Source organism: Rhinatrema bivittatum, chromosome 5, assembly GCF_901001135.1.
Source record: "Rhinatrema bivittatum chromosome 5, aRhiBiv1.1, whole genome shotgun sequence".
Lineage (NCBI taxonomy): Eukaryota > Metazoa > Chordata > Amphibia > Gymnophiona > Rhinatrematidae > Rhinatrema > Rhinatrema bivittatum.
The window spans coordinates 271,561,094-271,588,425 of NC_042619.1; the positions used below are offsets into that span (position 1 = coordinate 271,561,094).

General features: G+C 45.8%; 1 protein-coding gene across 4 annotated transcripts; it reads left to right on the forward strand.

Annotated features, from left to right (window-relative positions):
- Positions 1-2,059: 2,059 nt before the first annotated feature.
- On the forward strand, positions 2,060-15,017 carry TMEM230 (transmembrane protein 230). 4 transcript variants are annotated; one of them, XM_029604054.1, is made up of 4 exons: positions 2,060-2,167; positions 4,538-4,659; positions 11,925-12,047; positions 13,508-15,017. In XM_029604054.1, exons 2-4 carry the CDS (start codon positions 4,561-4,563, stop codon positions 13,646-13,648), a joined length of 363 nt encoding a protein of 120 aa, XP_029459914.1. In that variant the 5' UTR covers positions 2,060-2,167; positions 4,538-4,560; the 3' UTR covers positions 13,649-15,017. The 4 variants fall into 4 exon arrangements, with proteins under 4 accessions (XP_029459914.1, XP_029459915.1, XP_029459912.1 ...); XM_029604055.1 differs by lacking the exon at positions 2,060-2,167 and adding an exon at positions 2,197-2,282; XM_029604052.1 differs by lacking the exon at positions 2,060-2,167 and adding an exon at positions 2,200-2,322.
- Positions 15,018-27,332: the final 12,315 nt, after the last annotated feature.

A 27,332-nucleotide genomic window follows, 5' to 3' on the forward strand; every position in this document is an offset into this window, starting at 1 on the left:
GATTGCCACCACATCTATGTGGGTGTATGCCACTTAGAGAAGTTAGAGAGAAGATGAGTGGAGGGGGATGCAAAGGGGAGCAAGATTAGAACATGGTTGGGACACCTCCCTGCCTGGATCTTGGATTCCATCCTGTAACTTCCTTTGCCACCTCTCCCTAGATTCTGGAATCTCCCCACAATCAATGAGTTCAGTTTCTGCCTTATCTGATCACCTCCTCAATCCCAGTACTTCCTCATCCCATATTCCTGATCCTCCCCACTTCCTCAATCTTCCCCATCCTAGGACCCCCCCCCCCCCTTTCTCTCCTACCTCCATACCCAATCCCCTCACTCTGTTCCTACTTATCTCAATCCCCAGTCAACCCCCCTCCTTGTCCCAGGTCTTCTAACCCTCCCTGTACTGATACTTGAAATCCTGTTTACTTACCCATTTAAAAAATTACATAGACATAAGTAATGTTGGAAAACTATTTTTATAATGGAATGTAAAAGATGGACATATTTGCCAATGTGCCTCAGAATTTTCTAATTCTCGCTGCAGAAGCTACTTCTGAACTGTGGTGTTGCCATAGGAAGCTGGAGCTGTACCTTCTGTTCCTTGTTGTCTGACCTAATGGATGAAGGGGGACACCACCAACAGTGCCTAGGGGTGGCAGAAACTTAAATCTGTCACTGTCTAACCCTGAAGACTTTACAGCAAATTACATGTAGGTATAGTGAATCCTTGCCAAAAATAACGTAGTCTAATTGGGTAGCTGAGGCAATGGGAGATAGACAATTCACTGTGGTCACAGTGAATCAATGCCAGAAGCAGGATCTAAAAAGATGAGAATTATGCTAAATTAATTGGAAAATTACATTTTTACATTTTAGCTTCATTAACTACAGGTCCATCATGGGCTAAGTGCCCGCTGATATGTCCAATATATCAGAAATGGGGCACCTTTGGATGGGGGAGAACCTCTTGACATGTAGGTGGAAGTGGTGAGTCTTATATTGCATATGTACATAGAGGATACCCAAGTGGTAACTAACTGCTCTAGTATTTGAGAACAAGGTGAGGTTTGCCATTATTTGTGTCCCACTGACTTCTAAGCAGCATGAAGATGAAGAAAAAAAAAAAAAAAGCCTCTATGCTCATTGGCAGTGTCCCTAGATGGGTTGATTTTGTGCATACCTTGAAAAAACTCATTTGTAAGCCAAGGTAGTTTGGGAATGATCTCAATCTCAACTTTACAGCTATTGCTCTTCTTGCATTGTGCCAAAAGAGCTGTCTCCAGCAGATCATAGGGTGTAATTTTCATAGGTAACATATCAAGGTGCACATGGAAGTTCTTAATCAGAACAGAGGCACCAAGTATAATCAAGACTATTTCTGTATCTTTCTGCCACATTTCTTGGTCTCTGATTGCATCTATTGGTAGTTAATGATCTTAATTGTCTCCATACACCTATCAGCAATGCTGTTCTTATGTTTTTCTCCTTCACTGCAATTATCTGGTTTTCTAGTATTGATCGTCCTGTCGGTTGGAACAGGAATGTGCCAGGTGATCACAATTTCTTTATTCTCTTCTATTCTAGTAGGGTTATGCTTCCAATGTTTGTTTTTTTTGGGGTACATCAATGTTATGTTTGCAATGAATAAGCCATGCCACCTTGTGCCTTTCTGTAGTCAAGACTTCTGACATCGTATCTGGTTCTGTTCCCTTTTCAGTGAAAAGCAATTGGGCTGAAGAGTAAATGAAATACATTTGTAAAAGAATAATGTATCTGACAGCAAAGACTAAGGAACACTATCTTTTGTTACAGGATGTAAAGAATTTGTATAAACAACATTCATAGCGCCAAAACCTGATCGATATATACAAATAACAGCAAGAGGACAAAAACATTTGTATAACTAAGAACTATAACCAGCAGATGAGAGGAGTGTGGAATTATTTTCGTTTTATTGCTGTAATAAATTGCAGCAACTCGGCCTCTAGCTAGCTCCTTACAAAGGAAGCTACGTCTTCATTCGTCACAAAAGTGGCCTGCGTTACTATTGGATAACGCCTTCACTACCCTTGTCCAGTGCTAGATGTTACAGCCGGCAAGATTCTTCCTTTTACCTAGCAAAGACCAATGAATTCAGCCACTGTACGTTGGGCGCGGTGGAGCCTGAGGTTAGCCAATCAGCTTTTCCTTTCCAACCACCAATAGAAAGGTTGCTTGCATAGGTTGCTGATTGTGAGCGTGGCTGCTAGAAGTCGGTGACCGGAAGTGGCTGTCCCTGGGAAGGTGCTTCTGGTTTAACAGGGGACATGGGCTCCCCGCTCAGGTAGAGAGAGAGTAGGGGGAGTTGTATTCTGGGTTTCGAGTGCATGGAGATTGGATTCTAGGTGCTGGGCTCAGAGTGCATGGCGTAGTGGCTGGAAACGAAGTATGACGCCTGGGGATGGTGCACGAGGGTGCTGGGAATGAGTGCACGGGAGGATGGGGGTGCAGCTCATTCCTGTTCCTTGTGTAAAATCTTTGTTGTGGATTTTAAAGTGCAGTTTACCTTGGAGTTCGCAGGGAAGGCTGGTTTTAGGTGCTTTTAGTGATCTGTCCTTAGCTCAGCGTTAAAGTACTCATATTTTCCAGCAGACGAATTATCCAAAGGTGGTGCTGTACGGGATCTGCTCCACTCTCTCCAGCGGACTTGCACATGCTCCCGAGCCTGTCCTTTTGTGATTTCCAGCCTGACCGTTTTGCCCCTGCTCTGTCTAGTTTATATTAAAATCTGTACTCTTTTCATACCTGCAATACCTAAATATAATCCGCTTTGAAGTGCCGAAAAGCGGAATATAAATCACATAAATACAGATGATGCTAAGAGGGAAAGGATGCATTGCTAGTATTTTTTATGTTATAGTTGAGGATCAATATAATATGCAATTCGCGGTTGCTATTCTATTATTTTACTAATAGGATACCTCTATTATGTAGTAAAGGTGTGCTATCCAGACACTGACTACGGAAGAGTGTTTTACACTCACCCTCACTGAAAAGGGAGGGAGGGAGGGAGGGGATGAGATGCTTTAGAAAGTGGGCTAGTGACATTCTCTGCCCTAATAATAATAATTTTTTAGTAAGATAAAGCTCTTTACCTATATAAGAAAGTGTTAAGGATTTTGCTATAGCTAAACACAATGGCAGAGTTTGAGAGAAGATAAAATGAGAAAGGGGGTGATGGATAAAATTCAGAAAGAGTTGGGGTTTCCTCCACCAATTGAAGATGACACTCAGGAAGCAGACTGATCAGCAGTGGTCCTGACTAACCCATGGTGTCACACTATGGGGCTGATGTAACATCATGCACATAAAAACCATTGGGTTTTTATGTGCATGTGTGTCCAAGCTAGATGCCTGTTTTTCAACGCGCACACATCCACCTCTCCTGGGCACCCGATGCAATAATCAAATGAGCCGTCGCACTAAAAGTGACGCGCTAGGGATAAATTTTGCGTCTCTAGCATGTCTTTGGCATTGGGTGCCCAGGCAATGTGGCTGTGTACAGGTTACTAAAACAGACTCTCAATATGAGAATCCATTTTATCCCGCGGCAGCTAATTTACCAGCACAATATACACATACGATATACACAGACCGTCAAGCCTTTTTATTTTTTCCATGATGCTTTCTGTAGTTACTGCTACTTCAGTATCGTGATGATACTGAAGTAGGAGTAACTGCAGAAATGCAGTATTTTTTGTTTTTAGTTGAGCCTTGTTGCGCGGCAAGACTTTATGCCAGCTCCGGGGCAGGTGTTAAATTTGATGGGTTAAAAAGTGCGCATCAGATGCATGGCGATTTTTTGCATTGAGGGGTAATAGCCATCTATATGGCATTTACATGCGATGAGCGCTATTAACTATGTCTTTGTTTGAACTCGCGTTTTGGACACGCAGAGTATCGGGGGTTAGTCTAGCACATCCAAAATGCACGTCCATCCGTTTGTTAACATGCACTAGGCTGGGTGCACTTTATTGCATTGGCCCCTATGAAATTTAACCTGCAAAATAGCAAAACCTAAATCCAATAAAGGAGGGCTAGGATGAAATCACCCAAACGATAAAGGAAGGTCTTTCTCTGTTTTGGAACCTTGGCATAAAACCCCTGATTAATGGTTTATTTTCTTAAAACAATACTCTTCAGAAGCTAACTTTAGAAGGGCTGATCTGAGCAGATCAAGGCAGATTCACAGAAATTAGTAATGATTATATGGCAGTATTTCATCTTCAGAAAGATCGTAAAACAGAAGGCTATGATGGGGACTTAAGAATGAAAAGGGTGGGATGGGGACCTGATGATTCATTGGAAAGAGAGGGTTAGGATGGGGAGAGAGGTGAAGGAGGGTTGATTGCTCTCAGTGGCTAGGCTGGGAGAGGGATGGGATCTCTCCCGTTAGTGACATAGAATGAGTAGTGAAGGATGGAATGCATTATATAACACACCCCTTCCCCACTTGAATCTCTTGTCATGGATTACGGTAATTCTCCTATTTGTTCCAGGCTGTAGCTGACCTTCTCTTGTGATGATGCCGTCGCGTAATAGTGTAGCTCCTGGGATATCCGGCAGCAAGGTGAAATACGCCAAGCTCGCCAGCACTGATGATGGATACATCGACCTCCAGGTAAGGAAACCAGGAAATTCCTCCTAGAACATATTCCTGCTGGTTCTGCCACCTCAGTGGTACACTGACTCAGTAAGGGAACTATGCTACAACAGAACTTTCAGCACTAGTTGAGCCAAAGCTGCAGTCATGCTGACTGGTTGCCATTGGGTTGACCTTACATAGTAACATAGTGAATGACAGGAAAGACTAAAATGTCTGCCCAGCAAATGTTTGGTTTTTTATAAGGATAATAGCAATTGCCACTCTGTGCAGCTACCCCCAAGTCTTCTGTTAAGAGTAATAGCAACTGCCGCTCTATGCAGGTTACCCCCATTCAGAAATGTGAACTTTAGTTACCCTGTGCCAATCTCTCTATATTTTCCTCATGTTAACAGATTTTTTTTTTAATTTAATTGCAGTGCAACAATGTCATCTAGTATTGTTGCCTTGAATGTTGGTTCCTGAACCTACTGTATTTGATTGCCTGTTTACTAACCTGCCATGTTCAATTACAATTTGAACCTGTACATTAAACTCTATTTTTAACATGCAATGCATCAATAATGTACAGAATGCTATTGTACTAAAATGGGTGTGTTTAAGTGAGCACAGTCATTTTACAATCTTAAAATGTCCTGGCAGTATTGTAATGGACAGGGAACGTGCTGCTTGATATGCATCACAAAAACTCAAGGCAGGACCAGTGATTCCAGGCACACTCCAGGTCCTGACAGGCCCAAGTGTGTGCTGTGCTAGTGCCTCCAAGGGTGAAAGATCCTCTGTTGAATTTGGAGGTTTGGCTACAAATTGGCAGTGGAGTGCTCTGTGGCTGCAGGGTACTGGACAGATAATATATTTACAAGTATTACATTGCTTGGAATAGTGCTTTAGCAATTCTAGATACAGCTTCAGTTACAACAAGAACCACTGTGGGGTACCTAGAGCCCAACTTTGACCTTCCTTTTCACAAAGAGGCTAGTTTAGATCAGCCAAGTAAAAAGCATGAATAGACTTCTCTTTGACCTGAGTGCAGAGTGAGAGAGACCTATTAGTTGGGGGCTTCAAACTTTTCAGCCTGTGTATAATTCCCCCCCCCCCCCCCCCCCCCCCGCTCCAGTCCTGCTTTTGTCCTGTTGCAGGCATGGAGATGGGGTTCTGATACCCCTAAAGAAAACAATAAGATAAAACCAGGAGCTATTCAGCCACCTTGCCTCCCCATGGGCCAGTTTTGCTTTTTGTCTTACACAGCGCTTCTTGCAGGGGGGGGTGGTGCTGTGCATAGGTTTGAATCCGAATGTCATCTAACAAGGCCCTATATGAAAATCCAGAGGCACATGTAGGAATCTGATTTAGCAGTTCCTGACCCCGGCTATGCTATTAGAGAAATATCTGGTGTTTGGCTGGCTTGGGTGACTGACTGACTGTTTCCTGGAAGCAGACACTTCAGCACAGCAAATATTCCATTCCTAAGCATATGGGAAGGTCAGTTCCAACGACTGGGTTATGCACCTATGCTAGCAGAGGAAAAGCTGACGTCACGGCCATAGAATCCTGCCCCGACATCAGCCTTGTCAGTATTCTCCGATTCCAGAAGATGGTGGATGTGCGTCTCCCTTCGGGGGATTGCCTGTGAGGAAAAAAAAGAAAAGAAAGAAGTTGGAAAGGAGCTGTCTGTGTAGCACCGCTTGCCTCCTGAGGTGATACTGTGCAGTCCCTTCCTCGGTAGAGTGCCTCAGTCTGGTAGCCTTGACTACTGGGAACCTAAATACCAATTAGCGGTTGCAGGCTGAGAGCGGCTTGGCAGTGAAGGCTTTAGCTCTCTCCCCCCACAGCCAGACCCATTCCTGCTCCCAGCCAGGAATGGCTGAGCCCAGGTAGGGGGGCTATTTTGACTTAAAAAAAAAAAAGGTCAGCGACAGGAGGACAGCAGGAGACGGGTCTGTTTCCTCGGCTTTCGGCTGTCCCGCTCATGTCTCCGGGGAGTTCTGTGAGATGAGGAGAGAGTGCAGGCATGGTGGGTTGAACAGCCGTTTGGTTAGGTCCCGCTTCCAGGCTTCTCCATTTATTTCATTTCCATTTATTAAAATTTATTAATCGCCTAACACTTAACAAGGCCTAGGCGATATACAAGGGTACATACATAATAAAAACAAAATAAAATACAGACAACAGATTTCAGCTTCACAGAAACCAAGCCGCAAAATACCAAATATTAATGGTACATTTACTATTTTAGACATAAGAGCATATTCCAAAAATTGAATATTCAATTAATAAATCATATATCTTTTAATGAGCAGATTAAGAACATTCATGCAGCCTCATTTATCATTGAACACACGATGAAGCAGATATTCCTTAAATGCCGTTTTAAATTTTTTAACATCTTCTAAAGATCTGAGGTGAAAAGGAAGAAGGTTCCATTGAATGGGTGCCGCAATGGAGAAAGAAGTCTCCCTAGTACAGGATAAACGGGCATGGCGAATTGAGGGAATCTCTAGCAAATTAAATTGTGAAGATCTCAAACATCTAACTGGATTATAAATCCGTAACAGTACATTAAACCAAAAAGTAGAATCTGACGCACGAAGCTTGTACACTGACATGCCTATTTTGAACACTATCCCATTTTGGATGCATGCTAGGCTGCAGGGTACGTTCGCACACTTTTTTGCTTCAGACCTCGGCGCGCACTTGCATGTCTGGGTGTGCGCCCATTCTCATTTGTGTGTGGAATTGAGTGTTCTTGTGTGCCCAGTTTAGGCGTCAGTCCTGGGTAGTCAGTTTGGGGGGCCAGTAGGATGAGCAGCCTAGGTGCATGGGATTGTACACACATTTTTTGTGTGTACATATTAGGCGCGCTTGTATGCACGGGAAAGCTTGGCGCGAGCCTTCATTGGACTGTGCGCTTATAGCATGACGCCCATGGCAAAGAAATCTAAGCGCCTATGTGTGCTGCCTGCCACATTAGAGCCATGTGTCAGCACTGCTTGGATGCTCACGGAGATTTGCTTCCTTCTGATTTTGTAGACGATGATCCATCTCCTCAATCTGAGGGGAGTGGGACTGAGGGAGACACTGCAGGGGATTGGTCATGAGTTGACTCCTCAGGGGACACTGGCATGCAGGACATTAGGTTTGGGCCTGTGGGGCCTGGAATGGACCTGGTCTCCTTTTCCTGGGTGGAATTCTTTGAGGGATTGTAGATATTTTTACAGGGCCAGTCTGCTGAAGAGGCAATTCCTACTAAGGTAGCTCCTGGCACTCCGAGTGCTCCTCCACCTGTCCCACAGTCAAGCGCCATAGCGCAGTGCAGTCTGACAGAGCTCGAAAGCAGGTGGATCAGGATGATACCGATGATGACGGTGTTGGTTCTCCTGGTGAGGAAGGGGATATTCCTCCAGATTTGGAGCCATATAGCACTCTTTCAGAGAGATGAATTGCCGGGTCTAATATCTCAGACCCTGAAGACTCTTGGAGTGGCTGGGCGTGATTCCAGCAGAAGGACCCTATTTTGGTCACTTGTTGCGAGGCTTCTTGTTTCTTTCCCCTCTTTGATGCGATCAGGAGTTGATTAATCTGGGATGGAATGCGCCAAAAGCGTCCTTTAAAGAAGGACACATCTTAGCGGGTCTATACCCCTTAGATCCACAAGCCAGAGAGCAGTTGCTCTTCCCTGAGGTGGATGCCTTTGTGTGTTCTGTCACAAAGTGTACCACCATCCTGATAGAGGGAGGTGCGGCTCTGAAGGATGTTCAGGATAGGAGGATTCAGCCCATTACCAGTTTCAGGCCTTGCCTTTCAGACTAGCCACAGCGTCCAAGACCTTTTTCAAGGTCATGGTATTGTAGCGGTGACCCTTCAGAAGGGAGGGAATTCTAGTTCACCCCATCTGGACGATTGGTGGATTTGAGCTGACATTGGAAAAGAATCTTCTTGTCTCCCGCAGGGTGGTTTTCTTGTTGCAGGAGCTAGGCTGGGTGGTTAATCTGGCCAAGAGCAATTTACAGCCATCTCTGACCCTGGAGTATATCTGGGTTTGATTCAATATAAGACAGGGCAGAGTGTTTCTGCTGGAGTCTTTCCACTCGATACTGCAAATCCAGTCCCTGTGGAACTCTGTTCATCCAACTGTGTGGTCTTATCTATAGGTCCTAGGGTTGATAGCTGCCTCATTAGAAGTAGTTCCTTGGGTATGTGCACCTTGCTCTCCGATGGAGTCCGCAATCGCAGAACTATGCATTGAGGCTGCTCGTTCCGTTAGACATGAAATCCCAGTTGACTGGTGGTTACACACAGACCATCTCAGGAAGGGAATTTCTCCAATAGTGCCGGATTAGTTGGTACTCACAACAGATGCGAGCTTCCGGGCTTGGGGGGCTCACTGTCAGGAGTTGGTGTTGCATGGATGCCGGAATGCAGTGGAGCAGCAGTGGAACATCAACTGACTGGAGGCATGAGCGCTTCGGTTACCATGCCTGTGGTTCGCCGAGTGGCTAGAAGCTTGGGCGGTCCGGATAATGTCCGACAATGCGGCAGTGGTGGTTTACATCAATCATCAGGGTGGAACCAAGAGTCAACAGGTGTCTGAGGAGATAGATGCACTCTTGGTATGGGAGGAGCAGCATCTCCTAATCGTATTCACTTCTCTTATTGCCAGAAAGGGAAATGTCAGAGCCAGTTTCCTCAGCAGGAGAAGCTTGGACCCAGGAGAATGAGAGCTGGCAGACGAGGCTTTCCGCTTCTGCTGATCGCTAGGGTTTACCGGATCTTGACCTGTTGGCGAACTTCAACAATCTGAAGGTTCCAAGCTTCCCAGTTGCAGGCAGGACCCAAAAGTGATGGGCAAAGACACTCTCTTGTTCAGGATTGGGTACACAGTGCCCTGCTGTATGTGTTCCCACCTTGGCCTTTGATAGGCAGACTGGTACAGAAGATTGCAAGTCAAACCAACACCATCTTTTTAGTGGCTCTGGTTTGGGCTCAAAGGCCTTGGTATGCTGATCTCCAGAGACTTCTGGTGTCCATTCCCTTCTGGCTACCATCTTGGATGGATCTGTTACATCAGGGCTTCATTCTATACAAGGATCCTGGTCAGTTTTGTCATACAGTTTGGCCATTAGAACATAAGAAATTGCCATGCTGGGTCAGACCAAGGGTCCGTCAAGCCCAGCATCCGTTTCCAATAGAGGCCAAACCAGGCCACAAGAACCTGGCCAAGTCCCAAACACCAAGAAGATCCCATGCTACTGATGCTAGTAATAGCAGAGGCCATTCCCTAAGTCAACTTTATTAATAGCAGTTAATGGACTTCTCCTCCAAGAACTTATCCAAACCTTTTTTGAACCCAGCTACACTAACTTCACTAACCATATCCTCTGGCAACAAATTCCAGAGCTTAATTGTGCATTGAGTGAAAAATAATTTTCTCCTATTAGTCTTAAATGTGCCACTTGCTAACTTCATGGAGTGCCCCCTAGTCCTTCTATTATCCGAAAGTGTAAATAACCGATTCACATCTACTCGTTCAAGACCTCTCATAATTTTAAAGACCTCTATCATTGAAAGGGTTCAGCTGTTGAAGTGCTGTTTTTCGCCTTCTGTAATTTCTAGTCTTCTTCGGGCTTGACATTTTTAATTTATGTAGCTTATGAGCTTATGTTAAGCGTTTGGAGGGTCTTTGAGGCCTGGTGCTCTGAGCGAGGTACTCAATCGCTCAAGGTGGATATTCCTTTGATTTTGGAATTTTTACAGGGCGGCTTGCTTAAGGGTTTGGCCCTTAATACCTTGAAGGTTCAAGTTGCTGCACTGGAAAGAATCAATGGAGGGCCTTTATCTTTCCATCCAGACATGTTCTGTTTCTTGCAGGGAATTAAACATCTTCATCCCCCATTGCAGCTTCCGGTGCTTTTGTGAGATCTTAACTTGATCCTTGAGTTCTTGGCAGTTCCGATTTTTCAACCACTGCGTATTCTTTCCTTGCAGCTGCTTACTTTGAAGACAGTTTATCTGGTAGCAATCTGTTCGGCTCATCAGGCCTCTTGAGCTGCAGGCTCTTTCCTGCCATGAGCCTTTTCTCAATGTGTCTCTGGGTGCAGTTCACCTTTGGACTGTGCCTTCATTTTTGCCCAAAGTGGCTTCGGACTTTCATTTGAATCAGTCCATTTCTCTGTCTGCCTTGGACAGGGACAGAGATGGAAGCTGAGTGTACTGCCTTTTGCATTCCTTGGACGTCAAGCGTCATTTACTGCACTATTTGGAGGTGACTAAGACTGTTCAGAAGTCTGAATGTCTGTTTGTGCTCTATGATGGAAGTAAGCAGGGAGCACCAGCAATGCGGGCAACGATTGCCGCTGGGTTAAGGAGGTCATTACAGCAGCCTATGTGGCTACTGAAGTTACCTTACCAAAGAAGATTAGACCGCATTCCAGGAGGGCTCAGGCAATATTGTGGGCAGAGCTTCATTTGTTGTCATCGGCTGAAATTCGCCAAGCGGCAACATGATCATCTTTGTGCACCTTCTCCAAGCATTACCGGTTGGATGTTGGGGCCAGGGAGGACGCCACCTTTGCGCAGACGGTTATGACTGGGCTGCTGGCAGCCTCCCACCCTTTTCGGGATTAGCTTTTGTATATCCCACTCACTGGGATTGACGTATCCAAACTCTTAGGAAGGAAAAATTACTACTTGCCCTATGATTTCCTTTAGTGAAGGATAGGTCAATCCCAGACCTGCCCTCGGCTGCTGGATTTGGAATTTGTGGTTAGCCTTCTTGGGGTGAGTGATCCAGAGTATGATTCCTGCTCTTTGTTGATAACTGGTAAGTGGCTTCTCTAGCTCTTAGTTTTCTAGATATGTTCCTTCCTTCTTTTGGCTGAGCTCAGTGTTCCTGTTGGTTGAAAAACACGAATGGTTGCCTGTTGCTAATAATGTTCAAGTTTAATCAGGTTTGTCCACATTTTGGCTTTTCGAAAGAATACAGGCAGACTGATGACATCAGCTTTTGCTCCTTCTCCATCTGCTGGCAGAGATGCATAACCCCCTCGTTGGGATTGACCTACCTTTTTCTAAAGGAAAGGAAATTATCAGGTTAGTAGTAATTTCATTTTTTTTTTTTTTTTTTTGTTTTGCCACTTTTTAATTCTGCTTTCTGACTTAGTCAGCAGGGGGAGCAGTAGACAGTTTCAAGCTCTTGAGGGACCTGGATGTGCTGTAGAAACTCCAGGATATTAATACTTTAGTGAGGTGGTTCCTTTTAATTTTAATCTTTGTTTAACACTCAGTTCAAGAAGAGCCCACCAAGGATCCCATACAAGGCAATTGCATTGGCAACGGTGCTGTTCATGATTGGCACTTTGCTGATTGTCATCGGAGCCCTTCTTCTGGCAGGCTACATTATCAAAGAGGTAAGCTGTTTCCCTAATGTCCAGCTCTGCACTCACTTTAACTAGGATGCCATGTGACACTTTTGAGAGGAAGGCTTTAGCTCAGCCCATTTGTTTTTTGGTTGGTTTTTTTTACACCCCTCCACTTTCCTGATGTATTTTGGTCCTTGTAGTGATGTTTGTAAATGGAGCCAGTATGATATTCTAGACAGCCTTGGTTTTATTTGTATGCAATATTATCAATGTTTGTAAAAACTGATAATCCAAGTCTGACCACAATTTTATTCCGTCCAACTAAAATTGCTTTTGCCCTATGTCAGGGCTTCCCAAACCTGTCCTGGGGACCCCACAGCCTGTCTGGTGTTCAGGATATCCAAAATGAATATGCATGAGATCCATTTGCATACCATGGGGACTCAGTATATGCAAATTTATCTCATGCATATTCATTCTGGATATCCTGAACACCTGACTGGCTGTGGGGTCCCCAGGTCAGTTGCCCTGTGTTCAGGTTTCATTAGAATCAGCCTAGTTGTTCTCTAGACATGTTGCATTGAATTTCCCCCTTGCATTTCTTATGGATGCACAACTCTGATGTTCTTTCTTCCCTCCCCCCCGCCCCACCCCAATACACACGAAGGTCTACTTCCATGCAAAGCTTGGTTCAGCCCCATTCCTTAAGGAACCAGTCTGCATGAAAGGTCATGCTGTAGTTCAGCACCGGTACTGCCACCTCCAAAGTCAGATACTTTTCAGTTTATATCTTAAGAATCCTTTTGAATGATGATATTTTAGACTAAGGCAGAAAAGTGAAAATTTTAGTAATAGTCCAATAATTTTACCAACCAGAACAATGTCAGAAGTCAAGCATGCTTGGTCTGGGTACAGAAGGCTGTTATGCAGGAGATGACTGGAGATCAAGTAGGGTCTGGGGATGCTGAGGTCAACTGGGTGGGCCTAGAGATCGTTATCTGTTGATAATCTTTATATTTTGTTGGGGTTGAGGAAGGGGTGGGGTTTGGCCTGGAAGTTCCTTTCTTATTTGGGCTTCCAGCTCAAATGGAACCAGTCACTATTGAGCTATGGTACCATGAATTTTCATGTGCAGCTATTCAGGCTGGGTGCTCCTCTATTTTTTATATCCCCCTCCCAAGTTGGCATGGCCATCACCATGACTGTCCTTGCTTTGGGACCACAAACTGCAGCTCCCTCAAAAACCTAGCTAATGTGGACCCTCAGTCCAGCTAATGGTTTCACCATTGAGCAACGATTCAATTGAGACTCTCTCCTCCCAGGGGCTGTGAGTGCTGCCTCTGCAGTATCCCTAGCCCCAGCAGGGAGCAGAAGCCAGGAGTTAGGTCTGAAACATGTCCTCTGCATGGCAGTGCACAGCACTTACCACTGGACCAGCTTGACAGCCACTATATTACTGATAATACATTTTAACTGTGTCTTCCTCCTTTTGGCTGCATTTCTTTCAGGATACAGACCGCGCTATCCCTGTGCTGATAATTGGGATCCTGGTATTCTTACCCGGGTTTTATCATCTGCGAATTGCATACTATGCATCCAAAGGCTACAGAGGCTACTCCTACGATGACATTCCAGACTTCGATGATTGAAGCCTACAGCAACCCCCCTTGGAGAATGGCACTGCTTATTAGGGCCGTTTTGTCATTGGTAGCAGTGGGGATGTTTTTCTTCATTCATGAGATAGGGAGTCAGACCAAATATATTAAATACCCCCCACATGTCCCTCACCTCACTCAGGAAACAGAAGTTCAGCAGGAACTAGTCTGTATTTTAGAAACTTATTGAAGCAGTCTCCAGATGTTAGGGACACCTATTTGACAACTGTGACAAAGTAGTACATTAAATATCGGGGCAGAGGGGGAAAATAAATTTAAATATATATATATATGTATTAGTGTATTTACTTAAGAGTAGCTATGCCCTACTGGGCATGCATTGGCTATGGTGCTAGAATGCATCACTTTTGTTGCAGAAGACAACCAAAAGAAGAGAAAACGTTTGATTTTGCATTTTCCGTAAATGATGAAAAAAGTCTGAGCTGGTGCTTTGTGGTGACCTGACCAGGACTCATCGTTCACTGGTCTAATAACCCGTCGTTTAAGCTAGAAAGTGGGCAAACTCAAGCCTAGTGCGTGTAGCAGGGTTAAAATCAGATATTGCTCTCTTAGAAAAGCAAAAAAATATCCAGAAACAAGCTAGGATACTAGAGCCAAGGCCCAGCAGGCAGAAAGAAAGACAGTGTTTGTGTCCTTGAAGGCCTGGTCCTAAGGTGAAAAAGCTCTATTGGCTTAGAGAGCAGCTGGGTTGTACGAGATCACAACTTGTGGCAGGCCATGTAGGGATCTGAGCATCTTACTGCTTTCCAGCACAGGAGGCCTTCCTCTTTGTACAATAAAATCACCAAGTGTTTATTGTATTTTTGCTCTGCTTGTCTGTCTATAAAGCATTGTTAATTCACATGATATTGTCCTAAACATCTTCAGGGGCTTTGTAAGTTTGGATTAAAATATTATTATGGGCTTGATTTGGGTGAAGCCCTGTGTTTTAAGGACACATCTTTATTAAAGATGTTTGCTGACCCTCAGCAACCTATTTTGCATGCAGCCATTATGAATGTAATCTGTATATTAAAAGAGAAGATTTGACCTTGCTGCTGTCCTGTTCATACAGCTTCCACTTATTTTTCAGGCTGTGGGTTTTGGTAGCTTTTAATCTCAGGTTCTATCTATTGTAGTGTTTGTATATTTGATCTGTTAGGTTGAAAGTACTTAAAATAAATACTATAGACTTCTAAATGAGAACAGGAAACTTGATAAAGCAATGAGTCTTCAGCTCAAGATATTGTGCAGTTTGTGAGTTGTGTTGGCAATAACAGTTCAGGACACTGTAGCAAGATCTGTTCTAATCATGTCAAGCTGCATGCAAACTTCTTTATGATTAAACAAATAGTTATTTTAATTTTTTGTAAACTGTTTCTCTTTGTTTTGGGAGAATGGGGATGTTGGTGACATTCTTAAAGGTGACTGTTTAACCTATGTGAGAATTTCTTCCTGCCTTATAGGTGATTGTTGAGCAGATATCCTTTATTTTTTTTAAATTATTTGTTTAGTTTTAGTGTGTGTGTGTTCTAGGTCCATGATCAGAGCACCAACAGCAGCAGTGCCTGAAAAGAATTTCCTGGAAGCGGTCAAACATCCTCCAAAGCCTCTGTTAAGGGTGTTGTCATTGTCAACACTGCTTAGAGGCCCAGCATCCACAGTTATTCAGGAAGGAATAGAGAATAAAACTGAGTCTATAATAATGCCTCTGTATAGTATAAAGCCATGGTGCACCTTGAATATTGTGTGCAGTTCTGGTCACCCTGTCTCAAAATAGATATAGTAGAACCAGGACAATGGCAACAAGACTGATAAAAGGGAAAAGAATGACTCCTTTGAGAAGGAAAGATTAAACAGGATAGAGCTCTTCAGCTTGGAAAAGAGAATGAGTGGTGTGGAACAGGTAAATGGGAAACAGTTATTTACCATTTCAATTAGTATAAGGACTAGAGGACACCTCATGAAACGAACAGGTTAAAACCAAATTTATGAACATATTTTTTTCAGGCAACAGACAAGCTGTGAAATTTGTTGCCAAAGGATAACACATTTTATGGACAGGATATAACATTTTAATAAATGAAACGAAATGTAGTCAAGGTTACTAGTGCAGATATTTGGACAGGATTCTGGAGAAGAGGTCTGTTAATTAGTAAGCAGGTGGACGTTAGGTCTGGGAAGAATAGGAAAATTGGTTCTTGCGTGTTAATTTTCATTCCTGTAGTACCACAGATCAGTCCAGACTCCTGGGTTTTTCCTGCCTTCCAGCAGATGGAGACAGAGAAAGTTTCAGTGACACTGCCACATAACCTGGTATTCCACTTGCAGTCCCTCAGTATTGAGAAGTACTTGAACCAAGATACTAACGGGCACAACCACAAATAACGTACTCTCATCCCCCTGAACTAGCAGTAGGACGTGGATAAGTCTTTCCAACATTAAAAACGTGAGGAACTAAACCAAACCTGTGCCATTCTTCATACTAATTACCATAACAGATCGCGCGGACTCTCCAGTTCTCCCCACATCTTCTGGGCGAGACTCTGGACTGATCTGTGGTACTACAGGAATAACAATTAGCAGAACCAATTTTCCTTTCCCTGTATGTAGCCAGATCGGTTCAGACTCCTGGGATGTATCCAAGCTTCCCTAAACAGGATGGGACTGTGAGAGTCCTGCTCAAAGTACACTTTCACCAAAGCCAATGTCCTCTGGGGCCTGGACATCCAAGCGATAATGCCTGGCGAAAATGTACAACGATTTCCAAGTAGCTACCCGACATCTCTTGTGGCGATAACTGTTGACATTCGGCCCAGGATACTGTCTAAGAACAAGTAGCGTGAGCCCTTAAACCCTCAGGGATAGGATGACCCTAACAGACGTACACCGAACCAATGGTGGATTTTGAAGCTTTATGCCTCTTTTTTGCACCACTCCATAGCACAAAAAGAAGGTCTGACAACTGGAAGCTATTAGTGACCTTAAGATACTGCAACAACTCCCGTTTTAAATCCAAGAGTTGCAACTCCTTCGCATGAGGCACTGTAGTATCCAAATTTGGAAAAGCCGGAAGCTCTACCGGTTGATTTATGTGGAACGACGACACCACCTTTGGAAGGAAGGAAGGAACTGCATGCAACGAGACTCCAGAATCCATAATTCTCAAAAAAGGATCCCTACATGTCGAAGCCTGAAGCTCTGAAATCCTTCTAGCAGAACAAATTGCCACCAGAAACACAATCTTCAAGGTAAGATCTTTCAAAGTTGCCCTTCTAAGAGGCTCGAATGGAGCCGCACACATCCCCTCAAGGACCAAGTTAAGGCTCCAGGAGGGAGACAACTTCCGTACTGGAGGACGCAAATGCTTTGCTTCCCCTGGAGAATACACACCACATCTGGATGTGCAGCTAGAGCCACTCCCTGCACCTTGCCTGAAAAACAGCCCAAAGCTGCCACCTGAACTCTGAGGGAGTTAAAGGCTAGCCCCTTCACCATCCCTCTTTGCAAGAAGGTCAGAATATGCGCTATGGATGCTCGAGTAGGTTCAACACCCTGCTCCATGCACCAAGCCTCAAAAACTTTCCAGATCCTCACATATGCCAAGGAGGTAGAAGTCTTTCTAGCTTGCAACAGAATGGAAATGACATCCTCGGAATATCCTTTCTCCCTTAAGCGCTTCCTTTCAAAAGCCAAGCCACAAGACAGACGTGAGCCATCTGATCTGAAGATATGGGACCTTGGTGCCGAAGCTTTGGTAGATGAGTGAGTCACAATGGCCTGTCCACTAGATTGATCAGATCTGCAAACCATGGCTACTGAGGCCACTCTGGCAACACTAGAATCACGTCTCCCAGATTAATCTTTACTCGCCACAATATTTTGCCCACCAGTGGCCATGGCAGAAACACGTACAGGAGAATACCCCGTGGCCAAGGAAGAATCAAGGCATTGACCCACTTCTGCTCTGCGACTGAAGAAGCTCAGTGACTTGGCATTTCACTGAATTGCCATTAAGTCCATGTGGGGTCTGCCCCATGTGCAACGGATAAGATGCATTGCTTCCTCCGACAACTCCCATTCTCCGGGATCCAGCTGTTGACTGAGAAAATCCACTTGCACACTATCTATCCCGGCTATGTGAGAAGCCGCTAGTACCACCAGATGCTGCTCTGCCCAGTGAATTAACTCCTGGGCTTCCTGAGCCACTGCTTGACTTTTGGTACCATCCTGTCAGTTGATGTAAGCCACCGTCACATTGTCTGACTTGATCCTTACTGGCCGACTGCACAAGAGGGGTAGAAAGGCACGCAATGTGAACCAAACCACTTTAGTCTCTGAAGCGATTGATAGACCACGATGCTGCCTCCGCAGGCCACTGCCCCTGTGCTGACTGAGCTTGGCATACAGCTCTCCATCCAGAGAGACTGGCATCAGTGGTAACAACTAGAGATGTGCATCGTTTTTTTTAATCGTTTCAGGCTTTGTTTCAGGGCCCCCCATGGGAAATTTCATTTTTCCCGCAGTTCAGGGTTTTTTTTGGGGGGGCCCCCGATTTTCGGGTTAGTGCGCACTAACTCCTGTTAGTCCTCACCCATTCCTCTTCCTCACATTCCTCTTCCTCATCGCCATGGCAGGTGTTTTCTGACCTCCCTTCCAGCTCTAGATACAGAGCTTCAGATGTCGGGCTACAGGAGCTGTTACAAAAGAAAAGAAAGATAACAGGGGACTTATGCCCACGACAGAGACAGTCTGGGGTTCCAGACTCCAATATTTTACTGGCGGCGCTGCCATCTGCAGTTTCTACACGACCTTCCAAACCGCATATGCCGCCTCAAACTCAACAGGCATTTTCCCAACTATCTTCAGCTCTCTCTGGTTTCTTTGAGACGCTGCAGTCCACTTTCACTCTACCTCCCTCCTTGATGGGTAGTGAGCCAGGATCACCGCAGCCAACAGCACATTCCTCCCCAGAACATCTAGGGACAAGTTCACCGAGGGACCCTTCACCCCAACCAGTAGAACACACCCCTCTCATACGAGAGTCGACTTTGTCCGGTGATCCCAACTCCCCTCAGTCATCTCTGGGCACATCTACAGGGTACCCATTGGACCCTCCTGAAGATCCGCCTGAACCCTACTCTCCGCCAGAGGATTTATCGTATCCTAAATTCTTAGAGAAGGATGGGCTCAGTCCTACAACTGGAAGTGCAAAAGGTCCCAGATCCAAGGGCGGAGACATTGGGCCTACTGAAGATATTTGATTTGCCAGCTGAACCCACTTCTTTGCCGTTGCACTAGGTGCTGGATTCAGTTCTGGAAAAATCGTGGGAAATGCCATTCACTATCCCTCCAGTCTCCAGAAAGACTGATTTAAAATTCAGGATGAAGCAGTCGCCTTTCTACTCCACTCCGCAACTCCCACATTCATCCCTGGTAGTGGAATCGGCCATGCAACGAGCAAAGAAGTCCAGGTTGCATACATCTACGCCCCCGGGAAAGGAACACCGTTTTCTGGATGACTTCGCAAAAAAGGCATACCAGGCGGCAATGCTCTCCGCAAGAATACATCAGCACCAGTTTTATATAGTACAGTATTTATACGAATGCTTACAAACCATAAAGAACGTGCTCCCTGCTGCTGACTAGTCTACAGCGGCCACTACTCAACCAATCCAAGAAATGGAAGAGGGTATCCGGCACCTCCTGCGCACAGTATACAAGACATTCGAATCCTCGTCCCGGGCTTCAGCATCGGCCATAGCGGCTAGAAGAATGGCTTCGCTCCGCGCAAGCACAATACGAGAAGATGTGCACGACAAGTTGGCGAACTTGCTGTGCAAAGGCGATAACCTATTTGGAGATCGCTTCCAAGAGACAGTGGCCAACTTGAAGGAGAAATCGGTAGCAGTTCAGTCATTGATTCAACCATCTTCGGACTCCACACAATGAAGATACTTCGCTACAACCAGTAGGCAGCAGTATCAACGGCGGCCGTTCCGACAATAGCTGACATATCGGCCCCCCCCCACTTACAATCCACCTCAGCGAGCTCAATATTAGCTGCTGCAGCATAGGAGAGATCAGCCTAGGGCTCAGCGTACCCAGAGCCAGCAACCTCCGTCTGCGACCAAAACACGCCCATCTTTTTAATTGGGGACCCACAGCCACTGCAACAGCGTCCACTGGGCAGAATAATGTCATGCCTTCTAGACTGAGAAGCCATAACAACGAATTGTTGGATTCTAGAAATTGTTCAACAGGGATACCAACTTCAGTTTTCCACCAGGCCTCGTCATCCTCACCTCCCGGCCAGAATACTCAAAGGCCATCAACCCCAGTTAGCGAAAGAAATAACACCCCTTCAACAATAGCGAGCAATTCAAGTTGCCCGCGGCATGCCTGCAACAAGGGGTTCTATTCACCATATTTCCTATTTCCCAAGAAGACAGGTGGCCACCGACCCATTCTGGATCTCTGCAAGTTGAACAAACACCTCATCAGAGGCAAGTTCAAAATGGTATCACTGAAGACCATCCTGCCACTTCTTCAACCCAACGATTGGATGTGCTCGATTGTATGCATACACCCATATCCCTGTCCACCGGTCTTCATGGCATTACCTGTCCTTCCAATTTCAGGGCAAACACTATCAATACAAGGTCCTTCCATTTGGCCAATCAGCAGTCCCCAGAGTTTTTACGAAGTGCATGGCAGTGGTAGTGGCACATCTGCGGTAGCGGGGCATACGAATATTTCCATACCTCGACGACTGGCTCCTAGTAGCATCGGATCCTGAGTCTCTCAACAACGATCTCCGCCAAACAATCCAATGCTTGGACCGCTTGGGAATTTTAATCAACTATCAAAAATCCACACTGAACCCAACTCAAATTCTTCAACTCATAGGGGCTTGTTTGGACACCACAAAAACCAGAGCCTTCCTGCCGCCGGAAAGGAAACTAGAAATGCAGTGCTTCTTCCTTCTCTCAGACTGATAAAATGGCCTTCAGCACGTCATTCACCCCGTACCCAACACGAGACTACACATGCATCGTCTTTAGTGGGGTCTCAAACGACAGTGGAAACAACACTCACAACCATTAACGAAAAAAGTTGTTTTAACTCCAGACATGTTGAAAGATATAGAGTGGTGGCTCAAGGAAACGACACTAACCAAAGGTGCCTTATTCAGTACTCCCCCACACAACACAGTACTTACCACCGATGCCTCCCGCAAGGGCTGGGAAGCGCATTTAGACCACCTGCAGACCCAGGGTCAATGGTCCTCATAGCAACATTTGCAGATCAATCTACTGGAATTCAGGGCCATATGAAATGCGTTGCAAACGTTTCTCCCTCAGTTACAAGGTTGTCGTGTCATGGTGTATACAGACAATCAGGTAGCGATGTTCTACATAAACAAGCAAGGAGGGTCTGCTTCATGGTCCCTCTGCAAGGAAACGCTACAGATTTTGGATCACGCAACTCGTCACTCCATACACCTCCAAGCGACTTATCTACTAGGGGCCATCAATACTCAAGCAGACCAAATAAGCTGCATATTCTACCCTCACAAGTGGTCACTGATCCAGCAAGTGGCACTGGGTATATTCGCCAAGTGGGGAGTGCCGACAATGGCCCTCTTTGCCACGGAAGACAACGCAAAGGTTCCTCGATTTTGCTCAGTGTGGCTCAGCCATCGACTGACTGCACAGGATGCATTCTGATTCCTTGGACGGAACCCCTTATGTATGCCTTCTCTCCAATACCCCTCATAACGAAGACAATACAGAAATGCATACAGGACGCAGCTCAACTGATATTAATAGCACTGGCTTGGCCCAGACAGCCATGGTACACTTACCTTCTGCACCTCTCCGTCCAAGACCCAGTCACGCTGCCAAATCGAGCAGACCTCTTATCGCACAAAGGGGGGAACTCTGCTGCACCCAATGCATGCCTCCCTTCACTTAACAGCGTGGAGATTGAGCGGACCCTCCTAACAGAGCAAGGCATCTCATTATCGGCACAAGGTATAATTATTGAATCCAGAAAACCATCTACAAGATGAAATTATTTATTTATTTTTATTTATTTTAAATTCTTATATACCGACATTCCTGTAAGGTATACAGGTCACACCGGTTTACAGTACAACCGAACCATCGCGTGGGAGCGATACAAGGGAACATTTGAAAAATTGAGAAACAAGGAACATGAACCCAAAGAGAACAAAAAACTACAAATACTTCGATACAGAGTAAATAGCAAATAAATAAAATAAAATAATATAACATGATAGTGCCTGGGAGGGACTGAGTTCAGCATGCGGTGAGCCCCAAGTCCGCGAGCCCTAGTCCTATTCCGTGGTGCGGGATCAGTGTGTTTTTTATTATGTTTTTTATTATTATTTAAATTATGGATTTAAATGTAAAAGAACTCTGCCTGGTGCACGCCCAAGAGCATACATCCATTGGATTGCGCGCCGGAATTCTTACTGGATTATCTGCACACGTTATATACAGCAGGTCTCACAACCTCGTCAATCAGAGTCCACCTCAGCGCTATAGCGGCATATCATAGGCCTCATAGCGGCCAACCCATTTCAGTTCATCCAATAGTATCTCGTTTTCTCAGAGGCCTTTTCCACTTGCGATCACCAGTCTCCAAACCTCCGGTTCTGTGGAATCTCAACCTAGTCTTGGAACAACTCATGCACATTCTCCCGCACTCGGGCTGTCGGCTGACACTAATCAAAATGGCGCCGATGGCCCTTTGCTCTTACCATGTGACAGGGGCTATCAGTGCCATTGGTTGGCTCCTGTCACATGGTAGGAGCAATGGACGGCCGGCGCCATCTTTAAAAATGACCCGGGCCATCCAGTGCACCTACCATGTGACAGGAGCCAACCAATGGCACTGATAGCCCCTGTCACATGGTAAGAGCAAAGGGCCATCGGCGCCATTTTGATTAGTGGCAGCCGACAGCCCGAGTGCGGGAGAATGCTCCCGGGACCCCCGCTGACCACCAAGTATTTAAACATTTTTTGGGGGGGGCCGGAGGGTGGGGGATACTAACAAACTCATTTTATGTTGCAACAATTTTTATTAAGTTTCACATGTTATACATAAACAACCGTCTGGTAAACTCATTTTAAAGAGTCAGGTTGTGTTTTAGGTTGAGTCCTTTCTTCCCACCCCCCCCCTAACAATAAGAAAACCCACTCAATTAATCGTGGGGTTTCCTATCGCTATCGGGGACCCCCCGATATCTGACGATATTGAAAATATCGGACGATATTTTCAATCGTCAGATAAACGATTCATATCCCTACTTAGGACTCCTATGACAGCATGGCTAATTCAGCCCTGCTATCAATGGGAAAAAGCAAGTTTACTTACCGTAAACAGTGTTGCCGTAGATAGCAGGATGAATTAGCCATGCTGACCCACCCACCTCCCTGGATAGTCAAAATACCGAACTTACTTCATAAACTGCTTAATCACAAACTGAGGAGAGACTGTTTTTCTGCGCAGGAAGGCACGCGCAGCCGCACAGAGCAAAGCTCTGAACTCTACTTAGAAGTTCCGCCTTCCTGGGTCCTGATAGCTATGCTTTCATGGGAACTGTCTAATTCATCCTGCTATCTACGGAAACATCGTTTACGGTAAGCAAACTTGCTTTTATCCACCTGCAACTGCTGCACCCATCACAGCCTAGCCCAAAGCATAAAGCTGCTGCACAGCTTAGTACATATGCCTAGGGCAGACACCTCTAAATTCTTCTTGAGATGGACTTCCAGCTTCCTACCCTGCAGATCCTTCAGAGCTGTAGAATCGGCCACCAGAATGGTTGTCTTTTTAGTAACCACAGATACTGAGGCATCCACCTGTGGAACACTCAACAGATCAAGCGTGTTTTCTGGCAAAGGATTTAATTTTTTTTTTTTTAATTTGTAAATTTTTCTTGGCAGGTTCGCAAATATAAAACATAACAGAGCCACGTCTGAAAACACAATAGAATCTATGAAGTCATATGACATCGTATGACAGAATCACAGCCCAGTAACATGATAACTTTATGCAACCTTGCCGTTGATGTATATGTAGACCTGTCACATTCCCACCCATCATCCCTTTCCCCCCACCCCCCCTTAGGAGGCAAGAGAACAAAACAGAGTATATAACATAGCAGAAAGAGACCTTAAGAGCCCAGGAGTGAAGCACCAGCATCATGGCATCCATTGCTCTACCAACCTTCAAGCCGGTCTCTGGAGTATCCCACGCCCTGACCACTAACTTCTTAACTGAGTTATGGAAAGGAAAGGCCTTCGCTGGACATCTTAAGCCATCCATGACCAGGTCCACCGCTTCCTGATCGGATTCTCTCGTGGAACCTTTAACCCTAACTCCTTAAGGACATAGGGGATCAGGGACCCCAAATCTTCCCTGTGGAAAAGGCAAACCACCTTTGGATCATCCCCCTCAACATCTGGGGCTTGTCCCAGTCCCTCTTCTGGATCCTGTCCCGCTGAAGAAGGATCCGCCTCAGGAGGGTCCTTTTCTGGCGGAGCCCCGTCCTCCGAATCCTCAGTTTGGCTGCAGCATTTGACTGCAAGCATACCAAGGACTTGCCAAATCCTTGTAGCCATGGTAGCCCATAAAACCCTTGACCTCTTCCTGGGTTGCGGACCTATTGACCCCTCCTGCTTGGAACCACGCCACACCGTGGCTTTCCTGGTCAAATAAGCCTTGTGCAACAACAGGACAAAATCCAATGAGAAGGTTGCAGAATTATCAGAATCCTCCCCTAGGAGGGCCTCGTCCTTACCCGACTGAATTCCCCGGGTGCCCTGGTCCTCCAGCAGGCTCCAATCAGTCGGGGACAGTAACGGAGGGAGATCCCCCTCCCTCCCCGCCACCTTTCCCGCACTAATAGGGAAGGGGCCCCCTGCCTCCCCTGCTGCACCCGGGAGCCTCCCAGGCCTGTACTGCCTTTCTGACACTGCAACACTCGTCCCTGAGCTGCTCTCTCCCCAAGAGAGGCAGCGGAAACAAAATCCGGCCCGAGAGAACCGTGCACATGCATGCATCACCACACTTGCTGCCACGCGGCTTGCTCTCAGCCTGCCTGGACCATGAGTGCAGCCAGCTGTCAGGGCAACCTAAGCCCTGCCGGGCCTCAGCTCCACTCTCACTCTAAGTCAACAGCTAGGAAAAAAAAAATGCAAGTTTTTTTTTTAATTTAAAGAAATAGACAAAACTACTTCCCTTTCGGAAGCAGAGTGGTAGCAGGCTCCACAAGTCCTCCTGGGGGAGAGGGAACTGGCCCCACCAGATGTCTAAGGACTAAGTAATATAAGGGTCCCCAACCCCCTGCTCGTTCACCTCAGAAGCAGGAGGGATGGCCCCACCAGGACCTGCCAACCTCCTGGGAGGAACTCTCCAAGAAAACTGTATATTCCTTTTTTTTTTTTAAACCTAGTTTCTAGACTGCAGGTTTTGCACCTCTACCATCTGCTGGAGACAGAGAAATACTGAGGGACTGCAGGTGGCACACCAGGTTATGTGGCAGTGTCCGCAAACTTTCTCTGTCTCCATCTGCTGAACGGGACGCAAAACCCAGGAGTCTGGACTGATCTGGGTACATAGAGGGAACTGCTGGCTACTTTAAAGCACTCCGGATTGGCTGCTGTTGGAGACAGGATGCAGGGCTCAATTGACCATTGATCTTGTTGCATGGTTCTGCAACAGTCTGACCCTGAACAGCATTTCTTATATTTATCTTACAGTAATGGTCTTTCTAATAAAAAATGTCTTTTTTTTTTCCTTTAAGACTCTTTCTTGAGTCTCCTAAGGATTTCAAATGCTTTCTCTCTCTCAGCCTGAAATGCACTCTGGCTCCTAGCTGTTCTGCTGACCTTTTTGTAAGCTCAAAAAAGTTCAATTAAAATAAGATTATAAATTCAGTTTCCAACTTTTCTTTATAGCAAAGCATCAGCCTTGCTGCTTTTAAGTGGCAGTATGTTAATGTGTTCCTGAGATAATGTTATTAGAGAAGCCTTAGAATGGCTCTGGAACGAGCTGCCTGAAGGCCCAATTTAAGTCCTACAATAAAGTAAGTGTAAGGCCAGTTCTGGGACTCAGTATTGATAAATGAGGAGGATGGTTCATAGCTTCCAAAGACGCTCCTTGCAACATTTTCTGGGACCTAAGGGGTCTGACTTCTAACCAGAGGAGAGGTAGTCACCATTTACAGACTGGGTAAATGTAAACATACCACCCAGGTTTCTGCATTTCACTCTATGCTGCTGTCTCTTTCATGCCTTATCCATGTTCAGCACAGCAGAGAAAGTTCTGTTCAACTGAATTTCCAGGTCCCTTATGTTCTTATAATCAGCAAATCGCCATCAAAACATTGGGAAAATGTTCAGTGTGACACTAAAGTACTCCTGAGGGAATTCTGCGCTACTGCGGAATGCAGAATTTGCACAGAATTCCCCCTTCCTGCAGATTTCTTCCCTCACCTCGCAGATTTCCTCCCTCGTCGCCCTTCCCGCCGATTTCCCCCTTCGCCGGAAAACAATTCAAAACGGAAGCGCACAGACAGCGGCTATTGCGAGAGTGGGGACATTGCAGCACGGCAGAAAATAGCAAAAGAGACCCTGGCATTCCGTGAACGGAGCGCGTCTCGTGGCACACGGGACGTGCTCCGTTTGCAGCGAAGACAAAGGCCTGGCACGCCGTTTGCTGACCACAGCATGCCGGTAAGACTGTTTGCGGACCGTGGCATGCTGGTGAGAGAGAATGTGTGTGTGAGAGAGGGGAGGGTGACAGAGAGCATGGTTGGTAAGAGGGGGGTGGGGAGGGTGACAGAGAGCATGGGAGGTAAGAGAGGATGGGTGGGGGGTTCTTGAGTGTGGGTTTCAGAGAGAGGGAGCCTATATGAGAGGAAGGGGATGCCGGTGAGAGAGAATGTGTGTGTGAGAGGAGAGGGGGTGTGGAGTAGGGGGAGTGGGGAGGATGCTTGTGGGTTTCAGAGAGGGAGCCTATATGAGGGTAGGGGTATGGGGGAGGGGTGGGTGACAGAGAGCAGGAGGGTGAGAGAGCATGGGAGGTAAGAGAGGGGGGCTGGGGGATGCTTGAGTGTGGGTTTTAGAGAGAGGAAGCCTATATGAGGAGATTGTGAAGAAGTGTGAATGTGTGTGAGAGATTGGGAGCTCATGTGTATGAAAAAGGGATTATCTGTATGTGAGGGTGCTAGCCTGTGTGAAGGGATTGTGTATGTGAGGGAGCCTGTATGAGGGGATGTGTATGTGTATTAGAGAGAGGGAGCATGTGTGTGAGAGAGGAAAGGACAGAGGGAGCCTGTGTGAGGGGCAGTACTGAGAACGAGGTCAAAGTCTGGGACTGGCAATAGAGTGGAAGGGGCTGAGCCTAGAGGTGAAGGGGAGAGATATTGGCAGGTGGAGGAGTTGGGGCCTGAGAGGGCAAACTGGCCAGGGGAGAAGAGAGAGTGAGTGGAAGGGACACTTAACTGAATTTCTAGGGAAACTCTGCTCAAAATATTTAAAATTCTGCAACTTTAAGTAACAACTTTTTTCTGTAATAATTTAAAATGTAATTACTTAAACACTGTCATGTAAATTGTGCTATTTTGATCAATATAAAGTTT

What these genes read in the sequence shown, in the direction of transcription:
- TMEM230 (XM_029604054.1), top strand. Translation starts at nt 4,561, where the DNA reads ATGATGCCGTCGCGTAATAGTGTAGCTCCTGGGATATCCGGCAGCAAG. An exon ending in ATGGATACATCGACCTCCAG is followed by an intron (nt 4,660 to 11,924) that starts GTAAGGAAACCA and finishes TTTAACACTCAG; the next exon opens with TTCAAGAAGAGCCCACCAAG. An exon ending in CAGGCTACATTATCAAAGAG is followed by an intron (nt 12,048 to 13,507) that starts GTAAGCTGTTTC and finishes CATTTCTTTCAG; the next exon opens with GATACAGACCGCGCTATCCC.